This window comes from Notamacropus eugenii, chromosome 7 (genome assembly GCF_028372415.1).
Source record: "Notamacropus eugenii isolate mMacEug1 chromosome 7, mMacEug1.pri_v2, whole genome shotgun sequence".
Lineage (NCBI taxonomy): Eukaryota > Metazoa > Chordata > Mammalia > Diprotodontia > Macropodidae > Notamacropus > Notamacropus eugenii.
This window is the reverse complement of record NC_092878.1, coordinates 14,619,147-14,633,567: the sequence shown is the minus strand read 5'-3', so window position 1 is coordinate 14,633,567 and position 14,421 is coordinate 14,619,147. Positions and strand designations below refer to the sequence as shown.

Here is a 14,421-nt window from a genome sequence, read left to right as displayed (position 1 = left end):
TGAAGGACAACAACAACCATTTTCTATCTCATATCTGTGAAATAGTATTGGTAAAAACACTTAAGAGAGTTCCTATTCCATTTTTGCCTCTACATAAATGCTTCTTCCCTAAGCTGTACCTCATTCCTAGAATGTAGTCCATCCTCATTGCCAGTTTATAGAATCCTACCTTTCTTTAATGTTCAACTCAGGTGTCACTACTGCCTTTTTGAGACCTGACTTGTTTTTTCCAATTACTATTTCCCTCCTCTCCTCCATCACCAAGAAATTACTTTGACCACTTGGGAAACAAAATTAAAGCCTCAGGATAGTCTTATTTATAATATATGGTCTGAAGGCAGTCTAAGAGTAAAAAAAGGGCTAGCTCCCTTGTTCACAACAATATATCAAACAATTTTCCCCACTGCTTGTATTAACACTAAAGTGACTTGACAATGGCAGAACCATTTGAAGCATTCCTTCTAGGAGGGTCTACTATTAATCTTTTGATTACACTTTGGGAAGATAGGACAGATCAGCAACATGAAGGAGAAGTCACTCTGGGTTCACCTGAGGTAACGAAATGGAACTGTCTGGCACTGATATATCCACTAGCCTAAAGCAACTATAGTCTCACCAAAAAGGAAAAGTAAAAATCAAAATCAAAATCCCCTTGCTGCAAAGATTATTTTATATATGTATAGGAAGATCAAAAAGTTAGAAGTTGAAACCTAAATATAACATTAATGGCCAAGATTGGCCTAACAAAGAGGTATGAGAATGCACATCCCTCTCTTCTTTGTTAAAATCTAGAACTATCAAAGTGGAACACTGTATAAAATGTTGAATTCAATGGATATGTTGGTTAATTGCACTGAACCACTTTGTTTACTCTGGTGTTTTTAGACTTTGTTCCATGGAATACTTCTGTAGGTGGAGTTTGAAGGAGATAAACTGAAAATTTAATTCATCCCAAAACAGTATGTAGAAATACATTTCAAAAGAACAAAAACACATTAGCTAAAATGGGTGTTGATTATTCTTGGAGATGTACTAAAAAGGATTTTGTTCTCTTTATTATTCTTAGTATTTTGCATGTTTTGTGTTCCCATAATTTTACTTTCCAATGATTTTATGGAACTAAAGAGCTGAGAGACGTATCAGCATCATCCATTCCTGCATATATCTGAGAAGAAATTCCATCTGTAAGATTCCCTATAAATCAGTTACCCATTTGCAGCTTAAATATCTATATCAATGTAGAACTCACTACTTGGCATTGAAGTTGGATCCACTGAGGTCAAATGTGAAATGAGCCTCACGTTGTTCTGAAATTTTTCCTCATATTGAGTTCAAATCTTCCTCTGTACAACATTGACCCTTTGTTCTTAGTTCTGTCCTCTGAGATCAAGCAGAACAATTCAAATCTTTGCTTTACATATCTGCCTTTCAAATACTGAAGCAGAGATTTCATGTCTTCCCACTAAGCCTTCTCTTCTCTCCTAGTGAAGTTTTTCAGGCAAAAAAAAAATGTTTTTGCAGAAGTTCAATCATGTTTAATACCCACTGTACCTTTACCTGTTTAGTGATCTTCACCAAAGAGTAACATGTTAAGTCGAATTTAATTCAAATAGAAAGATAGATAGATAGATAGATAGATAGATAGATAGATAGATAGATAGATAGATAGATAGACAGAATATTTAAGTGCTTATTACGTGACAGATGCTGTGCTAAGTGCTGGCAATATGAATTGAAAACATGATGACCTTGACCTCAAAAAGCTGACATTCTAGTGGTGGATGACAAAACATAAAGGGGGGGTAGGAAAGGTGATGGGTAGGAAAAGGAGAATACTCGTGTCAGACAAGAGAGTTTATAGGGAAGTGGAACATTCTAGAGAACCCTTCCATAGAGCAAACACTAAAAAAAAAAAAAGAGTAAAAGAAGTTGTTTTGTGAAATTAACTAACATGTCCATTGAATTCAACATTAAATGCAGTGTTTCACATTTATAAGTCTAGATAATTGCAAAAAAGTGAGGGAATGTGCATTCTCATATCTTTGTTGGGCCCATCTCCAGAAGAGTGACCTGAGTTTTAAGTGAAGTGAGCTGCATGGCTGGAGCATCTGAAGGAATGGCAAAATCTCAAGACAGGATTCACCAATCAGGAGAGCAGATTTCAGGACAGAATCATCCCTTTAGGTGGGCAACTCAGTGTAGAGGGGAGAGACAGCAGCCTCAAAACATATAGTACTAAAAGTAATGCCATATCCAGTAAGTGGTTAGTGAAATTAATAAATATTATTGATAAAGCAACAATGTCCTTTCTTCATTTTTCCTTTTTCCTTCCTTCCTTCTTTCCTCCTTTCTTCCTTCCTTTCTTTCTTTTCTTCCTTTTTTCTTTCTTTTATTCTTTTTCTTTCTGTCTTCTTCCCTCAACATAATTGCTAAAGCACTATTCCATTTTGTTCAACATCTATTTAAGTGATCTTGGACAAACAACCTAATAGCTCTGAGCTGCATTTTCTTCTTCTGCAAAATAAGCAAGCTGGATTTACTCTCTAAATTCCCTTCTGGATTTTTTTCCTAATCTTTGACCTTCTGACAGCTGGTCCCACATCTTATTGTCTTCTTTTCATTGACACTATTCCTCTTTCCTCCCAACTCTGCGGTTTTCATAGATTTAGAACTAGAAGAGACTTTAGAAATGATCTAATCCAAATCCTGCATATTATAAATGAAGAGAATGAGGAATAGAGAAGTTAGGTGGTTTTCCCAAATTCACATTGGTTAGAAGTGACAGAGGCTGGAACTTCAGGACTCTTCCAAACTCTGATCCCTCTGTTTGTTGCTCCGCAGATCACTTATACAATAAGATAAGTCTGCTCAATATTTCCACCGAAGTATTCATCCAATACCTAATACCTTCATTATGATAGACTGACTGCCCCTTGAAGCTGCTCCTTCTGTTTTGGGATATCTCCAATTCTCAGTTCAATTTAAATATAATTCAACAAACTTTCAAGTGGCAACATAATGTGCTGGAACCCAACAATGGAAAAACACAGGCCAAATAGTCTCTACCTTCTAGTATTTTACTTCTATGAATAGGAGGTGGAAAGAGAAGCATAATACAAAACATAAACAGAAATTTATAGTGTCACAGCAGGGTGATGATGTTTAAAAGATATTCTTTAGTAGTATCAAGATTTATTTGAGAAAGAATTGGGAGACTCGAGATATGAACAGAACTGATTAAGAAGGAGGAGGAGGAGAAATATTCACATATTAACAGACAGAAAAATAATTATTAGTGTTAGGGGAGCCTTGCCCAGAGTAGGTGTTAAATAGATTCTTGTCAATTTAAAAATGTTTTAGAATCATTCTGAAGATTCAACCACAGGGAGGGTATGTACTCAAAGAAAGGAAATAATGCCACAATTTATGCATTGGTGCTGTTCTTATTCAGACAACTAATTAATCTCTCAAGGAGAAAAATTGAAAGAGGAAATAAAAGATAGAGACTACTATTCTATTTTCTGCTTGTCCTTTCAAAATACAGTGGGAGATCTTCACACCTATGTCATTACACTCCCTTCTCTTTGCTGTCTTCCCTTCAGAAACTCAATGGTACAAGATTAGGAGACTAGAAATGAGGACTATGTGACTCCCTACCTTCATCCAGGAAAGAAAGGATTGTAACCAGTAACTGAGCCTGACAAAAAATAAACAAGATATTTCTTCCTCTCTAGCCTTTCACTCCTAGCTTCTATACTGACTAATTTGTCAGCATGTGGTTCTAAAATCAGAAATTTCATCACCAAGAGAATGCTACATCTCTTTCCAAATTCAATACCAAAAGAAGAGTCCAAAGAGTTCCATATTGATTATAGATAACAGTTTAATCAATTATTGTAAATACTTACAAAAAGGAGTCATCTGAAATGATTGACAGACAATTCAATGGATTTCCACAAAGACGCCAGGAAAGCCCAGTGCTAATTACTGAAATCAAGCAAAGGTGGAACCATAGAGTACATCACTACTGATTGGTGAATATTTCAAGTTTTCTGCTTATCAATGAGCTTTGAATGTTAAGCCAATACTATGCCCAAACAGAGGTATGTGTATTGATTATGTACAGTCATAAACAAGTCATTGAGTTCATGATATGGCTTTCATCCATCAATAGCATTTAAGTTGTGATTCAGTGTCTAAAATACGATTCACCATCTAAGTCGTGGTTTTTTGACAGGTCTCCATGTCAAGGCTTCCACATTTCATAGAGTTTAAGTTTTTGACTTTGACTTCTTACTGTGTATTATGGCTTTCACCAATCAGGACCCCACAGTGGCATCAGTGATTAGAGAAGATAAAATAATTTCCTACTACCAGGAACTGGGTAAAATAGAACTGGGGAACAACCACACCTAGATAAGTTGCTAGGTTCTTGTGAGAGCACAAATGTTGAAAGATTCTGATGCCATTTGTAAAGGACATAGTGGAATAAATATTGGAGAACTAGATGAAAGGTTTCACTGATAGAAAGCATTGGGAATTCGATTTACTGAGGCACTTTTAAAGAGACTGATTCTCACATCCCGCAACTTTTTACATTCATCTAAACTGTGCCCACATTCATACACTGTCTGACAAGGTGTCTCTGACAAGATGACACTTGTAATTCTTGTGAACTGTATCTCTATCAGTGCAATTAGACCAAGTATATATAGACTGAGAGTGTGGGTATAAGTTGGAAAAGGATATAATGTGAGAGAAAAGGGATCTTACTGGAAGAATAGGAAAGGGGCAGGCAGAATGTGGTAAATTACACCACATGAAGAGGCACAAAAGACCTTTTACTATGGAGGGAAAGAAGGAAAAGGATGAGCATTGTTTGAATCTTTCTCTCTTGAGATTTGGCTTAATGAGGGAAAAACATACACACTCACTTGGATATAAAAATTTATATTATTCTAAGCAGAAGTAAAAGGGGAAGGGAAAAAGAAACAAAATGAGAGATGAGAGAAGAGAGGACAAATTGAGGGAAACTGTGTTCTGAAGCAAAACACTGATAAGAAGGGAGGAGTGAAGGAGAGAGAGAGAGAGAGAGAGAGAGAGAGAGAGAGAGAGAGAGAGAGAGAGAGAGAGAGAGAGAGAGAGAGAGAGAACAAAGATATAAACAGGTAGGTCATGGGATGGAGGAAGATACATGGTAATCAAAACAGAGTGTGAATGGGAAGAACTTTACCATAAAACAAAGGAAGAAAGTAGAAGGGATTAAACACCATAATCCTACAATATATTGTTCACAAGAAATACATATGAAAGAGAGAGAAGACCAGAAAGTAAAGGCAAAAGGCTGGGGCAGAATGTATTATGATTCAGCTGAAGTAAAAAATTAAATCAGAGGTAGTGATCCTGATCTCAGACAAAGAAAAACTAAAAATAGATCTAATCAAAAGATGTAAGGATGAAACTACAACTTGTTATAAGGTAACATAGACAATGAAGCAATATCAGTATAAAACATAGATACACCAAGTGGTATAGCATTCAGATTGCTAGAGGAAAGGCTAAGTGAGTTACAGGAAGAAATAGACAGCAAAACTATACTAGAGGGAGAGTCAATCACCTCCTCTAAGAATGACATGAATTCTAAGCATAAAATAAACAAGAAATCACTTAAGGAGGTGAATAGGATTTTTAAAAAGTTATATAGGATAGACATCTGGAGAAAATTGAATGGGAATAGAAAAGAAAATATATTTTTCTTAGTGTTATATGGCAGCTTCACAATTGACCATGTATTAGGGTATAAAAACCTCACAATCAAATGCAGAAAGGCATAAATATTAAACGTATCATTTTCAGATCAAGATGCAGTAATATTATGTAAAATAAATAGCTGTGGAAAGACAATAAAAATTGATTGAAACTAAATAAGCTAATTCTAAAAAATGAATGGGCCAAATAATAAATCATAAAAATCAATGAATAACTTCATCAACAAGAATGACAATAATGAGACAACATATCAAAACTTATGGGATGCAGCCAAAACAGTTGTTAGGGAAAGTTTTATTTCTCTAAATGCTTATCCTAAATAAAATAGAACAAGCACAGATCAGTGAATTGGGCATGCCATTTTAGAAATTTGAAAAAGAACAAATTAAAAATCCCCTATTAAATAACAAATTAGAAATTCTGAAAATCAAAGGAGAGACTAATAAAATTAAAATTAAGAAAACTTCCAAACTAATTAATAAAACAAAGAAGTACTTTTATAAGATAATCTAATGAATTAGATAACACTTTGGTCAATTTGATTTTAAAAATAGAAAGAAGAAAACCAAATTACCAGTGTCAAGAAAAGGGTGAATTCATCACCAATGAAGAGGAAATTAAAACAATGATTAGGAGTTATTTTACCCAAGTGTATGTCATTAAATGTGACAATCTGGAAAGGTAGAAAGAGAAAAGGTTATAGTTTAAATGCCAAGGGAGGACTTTTTATTTGATACTGGTAATAATAGGGAAGCCACTAGAGCTGACTTCAGGATGCAAGTTTGAGAAAAAGGAAGTGATATGTTCACACTTTACCTTTAGAAAAATCATATTGGCAATTAAGTGAAGGAAGAATTGCTGTGTGTCAGGGAAACCAGTTAAAAGGTTAAAGTAGTAAACTTGGGGAGAGGTGATGAGGGCTTAAGCTAGGTACTAGTCCTGATTGATAGTTGAGAGGACAACCTGTGTGAAAGATGTTCTGAAGGTAGAAATGAGAAAATTAAATCAACCTCCATTTTGCAGATGTTGAATCAGAAGTTCTCAGAGGATATATAACTTGGCCACATAGCTAGAAAACATCCAGTGCCAAATTCAAGCTCAACTACTATTGGCCTCAAGTTCAGTGCCAAGACTTCAATTCAAAGCAGGCAAAGGAAAGGATAGATGAAAATACAGTGGAAAATATGGTTCAAGAGTAAAAAAATGAGAAAATCCACACACCACACAGAAGTCTCATTCTCATACATCATGAAGACTTTCTTCAAGAAAAGATTTGGGAGACCCTGGACATGATCAGTACTGATTAGCATCACACAACAAAAAAGAAAAGAAAGCCATTAAATGTTAACAAACAGAAAGGCAGTCATTACTATTGTAGGAGTCTTGCATATAGTAGGTATTCAATAAATGCCTTGCCAATTAAAATTGCATTAAAATACTTCTGGAGATTAGACCCCAGGGAGATTAGGTACTCAAGAAAAGGAAATAATTGGCAAAATTTGCCCCCTGGCACAATTCTTCTTGAGTTAATAAATTAATCCCTCAAGGAGAAGGGTTGAGGGGGGAGTATAAGATGGAGCATGATCATAGCTTTATATCCCACACTGAGAAATCTTCACACTAAGGTAACTCCCCTCTTAACCCTTTTCTTTTTTCTCTTCAGAATCTCAATGACAAAAGGAGAACAGAAGACTGAGAATGAAGGCTATGGGACTCTTCACTGGGAAATAAAAGTTGCAACCAATGGTTGAATCTGACTGAAAAAAAAGTGAAATTCTTCTTCCTCTCCAACCATTCACTCTCACCTTCCTTATGAACCAGCTTGTGATTCCAGGTATGCGTTGCTCCTCCAGACCTGATCTAACACTCAAATCTCATCCAAGCATACCTAACTTCTCTACATTCCCATCAGGTCTTTCAGTATTACTAATGTGCTCATCTCTGTATCCCAAGGTGGAGAGTCACTGAAACACACACTATTATCATTAACACCATCCCAGTTTCTTATTCCCTACTACTTCTTGGGACCATCTGGCTCTATTCCCTATATCTAGGATCTAAAGACCAAAATGCCTTCAATTTCTTTTTCTGCATGCTGAAAATTATCTTCTTTTCATCCCCTTCTTGTTCTTTTGCCTCCTCTCCCCAGGGGAAAGAATCATAGATTTGTTTTCAAAGACATGGATTTGGATCCCAGCTGTATTTGTCACTATTTGGGGGCAAAGTACCACATATCTCTGAGTCCTTGGCTCCCTCAGGTGTAAAATTAAGTAGTTACATTTAGTAATCACTAAGAACTCTCCAAAATATTTCTTTTTTTGTTTTAATTTCTTCCTCCTTCTCTTCACTTTGTTTTTTATTTTCTCTTCATCTTCCTTTTATTTTTTTCCCTTTTCTTTTCCTCATTCTCTAAACTGGATCCTAGAACTTCATTCCTTCAGCCTCTTCTTTGATCTTTAGTTCTTTTACCTGTTCCCCAAAAACACTAGTGAAAAGAGAGGAGATTTTGGACCACAAATTCTTCTTGGAAGTCTCCAGATTTCACTATAGGCATGTTTAGTATTCATTGCCTGAGAACTCTGGGTCCCTACATATGAGTTTATTTCTACAAAAGAGCTAAAAAATGACTCTTCGCTACCTTCAATTAGCAATACACACTAAGACTAAAGTTTTGAATTATTGGAGAGTTTTAGAACATAAGAAACAGTCTCTTTACAATGTCTCAGTAAATGGAATTCCAAGAGCTTTCTATTAGCTATTAGAACAGATAAAATGTTTTCCTACATTCAGGAACCAGGAATCATATCACTGGGTAAAAAGCACATCTAGAAAATCTTTTGGTTTCTTGTGACAAGACATTCAATCGGCAGATTATGATTTAATTTCTGAAGGACTTGGGGAAATATTAGAGAATCAGATGCCACGTTGGTTAAGGAGAAGAATATGCCTGTTGTGCAAATAAAGAAGTGAGGCTTCTTTTCCCAACTACTCAACTTATCTTACAGTTGGGATAGTGAGCAAAGTGACAAAGAAGAACATATTTCCACTTCTCCTCTCCCCTAGGAGAACATCCCTCCCAATCTACTAAACTATTTACCAATAAACCCTTTTATTAATCAATAAAGTAAATTTCTGTTTTGTTTTAGCTTATGGGCAAATGAATAATTATGCCACCTACAACATCTCCAGTAGTATTGCTGGTTTCATCCTGCTTGGGTTCCCCTGTCGTAGAGAGAACCAGATCCTCTTCTTTTCACTGTTATTTATCATCTACATTCTAACTCTTTTGGGAAATGGAGCCATCATCTGTGCAGTGGTCTGGGATCAGAAACTCCAAATCCCAATGTATATACTCCTGGCCAACTTCTCCTTCTTAGAGATTTGGTATGTTACTACCACCATCCCTAATATGTTGGTCAATTTCCTCTCTGAGACCAAGGTCATCTCCTTCTCTGGTTGCATCCTCCAGTTCTACTTCTTCTTCTCACTGGGTATCACAGAATGTTTTTTTCTAGCAATTATGGCGTTTGACAGATACTTAGCCATTTGCCGGCCTCTGCATTATCCAACCATCATGACAAGCCATGTCTGCACCAGACTGATCATCAGCTGCTGGGCACTTGGCTTCCTCTGGTACCTGGTCCCCATCATTATAATTTCTCAGATGTCCTTCTGTGATCCCAAGATTATTGACCACTTTCTCTGTGACCTTCAGCCACTGCTAGCTCTTACATGTTCCCGAGTTCCTACAATGGAGCTCACTGGTTCCATTTTGTGTTCTTTGAACCTCGTAGTCCCTTTTGGATTCATCATGGCAACTTATTGCCTTGTTCTGAGAGCTGTGTTCAGAGTCCCTTCCACAGCAGGTCGGAGAAAAACCTTCTCCACTTGTGGCTCCCATTTAGCTGTGGTGTCACTGTTCTATGGATCTGTGATGGTGATGTATGTAAAACCAAATTCAGGGCATGATTCTGGAACCCAGAAGATTGTGACTCTCTTTTATTCTGTTGTCACTCCATTCTTAAACCCTATGATCTACAGCCTTAGGAATAGGGAAATGAAGGAAGCCCTGAGGAAAGTCCTGGGGAAAAGAGAACTAGAATCTTAATTTGAGACCCTTAAGGGATCACCTAGGTCTTTAACATTCTCTTCAAGTGAAAGAAAAATTTACTTCTTTGCATATCTAGTTACGAAAACTTCAATGACCATAGAATCTTATCACTTTTCTAACTACAATATCACTTGCCGAAGATCACATGGTATAACATAAAAAATATATAACAAAAGTATATCTCAGAAGAGGGACCTGAACTCAGGTCTTCCTGACGTTAAGGTAAGGTTTATTCAATAGATCACTTTGCCTCTCAGGGTCTCCTAACTACAATAGTATATTGTGTATCTGAAGCTAAAGAATATATAGAATACTAATTTTAGAAAAAGTATGGTGTAGCCAAATCAGGATATAATGTGTGATAGTGCTCTACATACTTAAAAATGGTATAACATCTTGAGAACATCTTGTAAAATGACCGGAAATGATTAAGGGAAAGAGACAAAAGGGAGAAGGAATTGCTAAATGGAGACAAACTTAAAATTTAAATTACAGTCAGAAAAGGCAAAGTTTGAGACATTTATTTAAATAAGTTTAAATGCCCTTTGTAAGAGCAACATGTAGTATGACTTCAGCATTGGAAGAGATTGTTATACAGAAATATTTAGGGGGGGATAAATTTAAACAAGCAGAGATTAAATATTTTCATTACTGAAATTGATAGAAAAGTTGCCATACATAACTTTTATGTCAGTTTACTGGTATATAAACTTAAAAAGACAAAAAAAAGAAAATAAGAAAAATGAACATGTTAGATCAATGAAAACAAAAATCAAGAGATTACAAATTCCTGTGCAAATCAATTCTGCACATGTCAGTTTCCCAAATACTAACCCTGCCTTCAAACGTGCTTGTATTGAGTGGCTGAAGAACTAGAAAGATTTTCAAAGATTGAAAGGACAGAATTATAGTCAATGCAATAAGCAATGATGACTTCAGAAGACTGGTGATTAAGGATCTGTTACCTCTTATCAGAAAGAGGCAAAGTGAGACATAAATTGTCTTATTTAGATGAATCATTAATTGTTCATTGTGATTATTCTTATGTTTCTATAAATGGAATGGGGAATATTCTTTCAAGGGCAAAGAGATCTGGTGTTACAAATAAAAGAACAGAGCCCTGTTTTAGAGAGTACTAAATAAGGATCTACTCTCCCAAACTGAAGTTGTGATTGTGCCTGATCCATAGAGCACAGTGAGCTGGGGAATCCATGAAAGCAAGACAATTTAGCTATGACAATGGAATTAGAGAGAATATTGCCATAATCACTTAGAAGACTTTGAGGATGACTAGCTGGGATAAGATAAAAAATTCTCCTTAACATAGTCCTGCATTTGAGCCCCTGATAGATTGATTCTTGAATAGGAAGACATAAAGGTTTCTGTGAGATTCTTCAATCTGCCATGACATGTACCTAAGGTTCAGTCCTGGGGCAAGCATTGCACATACCTCCTTAGATCATCTCTGAGTCTCCACTCATTCCCTTCCTCAGCTATCAGTTGTCTGGAATTTTGTGTATTCCTGAGCTCAGTTAACATTTCACTCTCAGAAGAAAAGGCTTTTTGGAAACAAGAAAGCAATCTCCAGCTCTTTCTGAGTGGACCAGATAGTCTCCCTTGCCCCTCAAATACCTATCTACCTCAGTCCCTGGTTTCCTTAGATACTAGTGTCACTTTTTGGGAATGATGGTTTTATGCAACCTTCCTTTCAAGGAGTAACACATATTATAACTTGGAAGTGATTCTCACACAAAAATATTGAAGGAGGGAAATGACTTTGAAGAAGGAGAGATTAACAATTTTCATTACCCAAATTGATGGGACAGTTGCCATCCTGCAACTTAGGACACTTGTTCAAAACTACTGGCCATCCAACCCAAGTTGAATACTCTCAGAATTTCTGCCAATTTTCTGGAGTTAATTACCTTCTGATTACTTTTTCTAAGTCATTCTTTATTTACTCCAGTCCTGATTATCAGTTCCCACTCTGAAATTTTAAAGCACTTTGTACTCACAAGATAATTGTCATAGGCTAGATGATCTTATTGAATAAGTTACAGTGGTCTTTCCTGTTCAGGTTAGGGTTGGACTGGAAGATTTCTGAAACTTCTTCCATACTTGGATTCTCCCTACATATACTCCCATCTATTCTCATGCCTTACACATAAACTTGTCTCAAAATACTTCCCTCTCTTTCTTCATCCTTTTGTTCACTGTTGTCGAGGACTACTTCTCACTCCTATTCCACTTCTATGTCTCACTCCATCTAAGGCTGATGTGTGGTGTTAGGATGGATGGTAGAAAATGGAGAAAAGAGGAAATGTTAAATATCCCAGGGCATTGTCCTGCTATCACTGTCATTGATTGTTCAAATTGTAAAGTAATATTCCATCTCAGTTTTTTACACTCAACCATCTTGTTCTACCCAATAGAACTCCACCATTTTTTCAGATTCTAAAAACAAATGCCTGTTAGCCAGAGTCCGATATTTCTCTGAAATACAAATAAATTGTAATTTCATTTTTTATGTACAAAGACCCAATTTGTCTTTGCTGACAGAATCTAAGTACTAAAAAGAAAAAGTGGAGGGCAGGAGAATTGGCGTAGAAGGGAGTCTTTATACATTCTTTGTTCTTAGCAGTTTAAACAACAAACCTTTAGGAAATTCCAGATATGTATTTTATAGAGGCACGTATTTTGGAGAAATTTTGGGAAAACAAATTCAAATATTCCTTAATCCAATGAAGAAGACGAAATTTGAATTAAATGCAACAGGTATTGCCAGAGCATTTGTGAGCAAGCAGGTCAACCCCTGAAACCTATAGCAGTAAAGGAAAGTCAACAGCAGGACAGAAATGTATTCCTGAAGGTTCTACTGGCAGAAGATCCTGTTTTTCTTTTCCTCTATGACCAGAACCTCTATCCCTACCATTTACTCTCTATCATTTCATTATTTCACATTTTCATCATATACACTGACCATTCACAGGCTTTCTAAAATTCATTTCTTTAGGAAGTACCACTAAACGTAGGGATCCTTAGGAGGCAGGACACATAAAAGAAGGGAAGGTTCAGGATTATGTGTTCATACATTCAAATACTTTTGAAATTAAAAGAAACTTTAGATATTGAGTCTAAATCATTTGTTCTACAGATGAGGAAACTGAAGCCAGGGAGGTTACATATACACTTGCCCAGGGTGACACAAGAAATAAAGAGGATAGTCTGAATTTAAACAGGTTCTATGACTTTGGTTCCATGATTTTTCCACTATGTGAGAGTATTCCTATAATCCCAAATTATAAATGCAGGTCTAATTTGCAGCTGAAACATATTGCCTCTGATGGCTATGTTCTACCATAAGTTATTATACCCCAGGCCTGAAATGAAAGAGAAAGATGAGAGAAGGGGGCAGGATTAAAATGGAAAGAGAGAGAGAAGATAGAGGTGAATATCAGGATGATATCTACATAGATAGAATGGATGTAGAAATAAAAATTGAGATGATAGAGATTGAGAAATGATGGGAATAGAGATGAAAATGAGAATAGAAATAGATGGCAATAGAGATATAAAGATATAGCTGTAGATGGTATAGATGTAGATTTAATACGTAGCAGTAGATATAGAAGCAAATGGAGATTTTAGAGACAGAAGAAGAGACAATAAAAATAGAGAGTCTATCAAGAAAGCCTATAGTGGACATGCTCACTGAGATAATTTCAACACATCCCCTTGGGAAGTAAGCAATTGCAACCAGGCAAAATTACCTCTGAAATGTTTGTTAATAACCTTTGTAACCTCTGATTTGCTGAGAATATCATTCTAAAGAGAAATCAGAAATTATTTCCTTGGTATCAATAGCTCTGCCTACCTAAGGATAAGTGGAGGAACAATCAACCAAAAACTAATATTTGTACATTAAATGAAACAAATTGTACCTATTAATTAAACGGGAAGAAAAGATTAAACAATCTGCTGATATGAGATTAGCAGGGTCATCTATTCATTCATTGAACAAATGCTCATTAAGTTCATATTCTGTTCAAATCATTATGCTAAGCAATGTGGGAGACACAAAGATAAATAAAAGACCTGAATTTCAAGGAGTTTCAAAATGGAAAATGATAAACAAGCTAAAATAAAAACTGCTAAAGGTTTGAGGCAAGTTCATAAAAGGGAAAATACTTCTACCTTGTGCTTTGTGGAGAAGATGGGTTTTGAGCTGGGTCACAAAGGATTGTGAAATACAGAGATGAATCACTAACCTATTTGTATGGAATTGCATAAATTAAGACATCTAGTTAGGAAACTTTAGCAATTTTCTTGAGTATTGCAAGTAATCAAGTTGTGCCAGGTTATGACATAAGTGATGAGGATTAGTAGAAGATAAGCTGTTTGATAAGCATATTTGCAACCAAAATGTGAAAATCTGCACATTTCAATTCTCTATGCGACTTTTTGTATATAAAGGTAACAACTTAGCTTTAGCAGAAGTATTCGTATCATTGCTTCTACATTATTCAACAACAAATCTAGGA

At 35.9% G+C, this 14,421-nt stretch overlaps 1 protein-coding gene across 1 annotated transcript; it reads left to right on the top strand.

Annotated features, from left to right (window-relative positions):
* The first annotated feature begins 8,926 nt into the window (after nt 1-8,926).
* Nucleotides 8,927-9,877, top strand: LOC140513507 (olfactory receptor 11G2-like). The gene has a single exon (XM_072623257.1). It carries the CDS (start codon nt 8,927-8,929, stop codon nt 9,875-9,877), a length of 951 nt encoding a protein of 316 aa, XP_072479358.1.
* Nucleotides 9,878-14,421: the final 4,544 nt, after the last annotated feature.

Bases quoted from the DNA above. Each gene is read 5' to 3' on its own strand.
- LOC140513507 (XM_072623257.1), top strand. From the start codon at position 8,927: ATGAATAATTATGCCACCTACAACATCTCCAGTAGTATTGCTGGTTTC.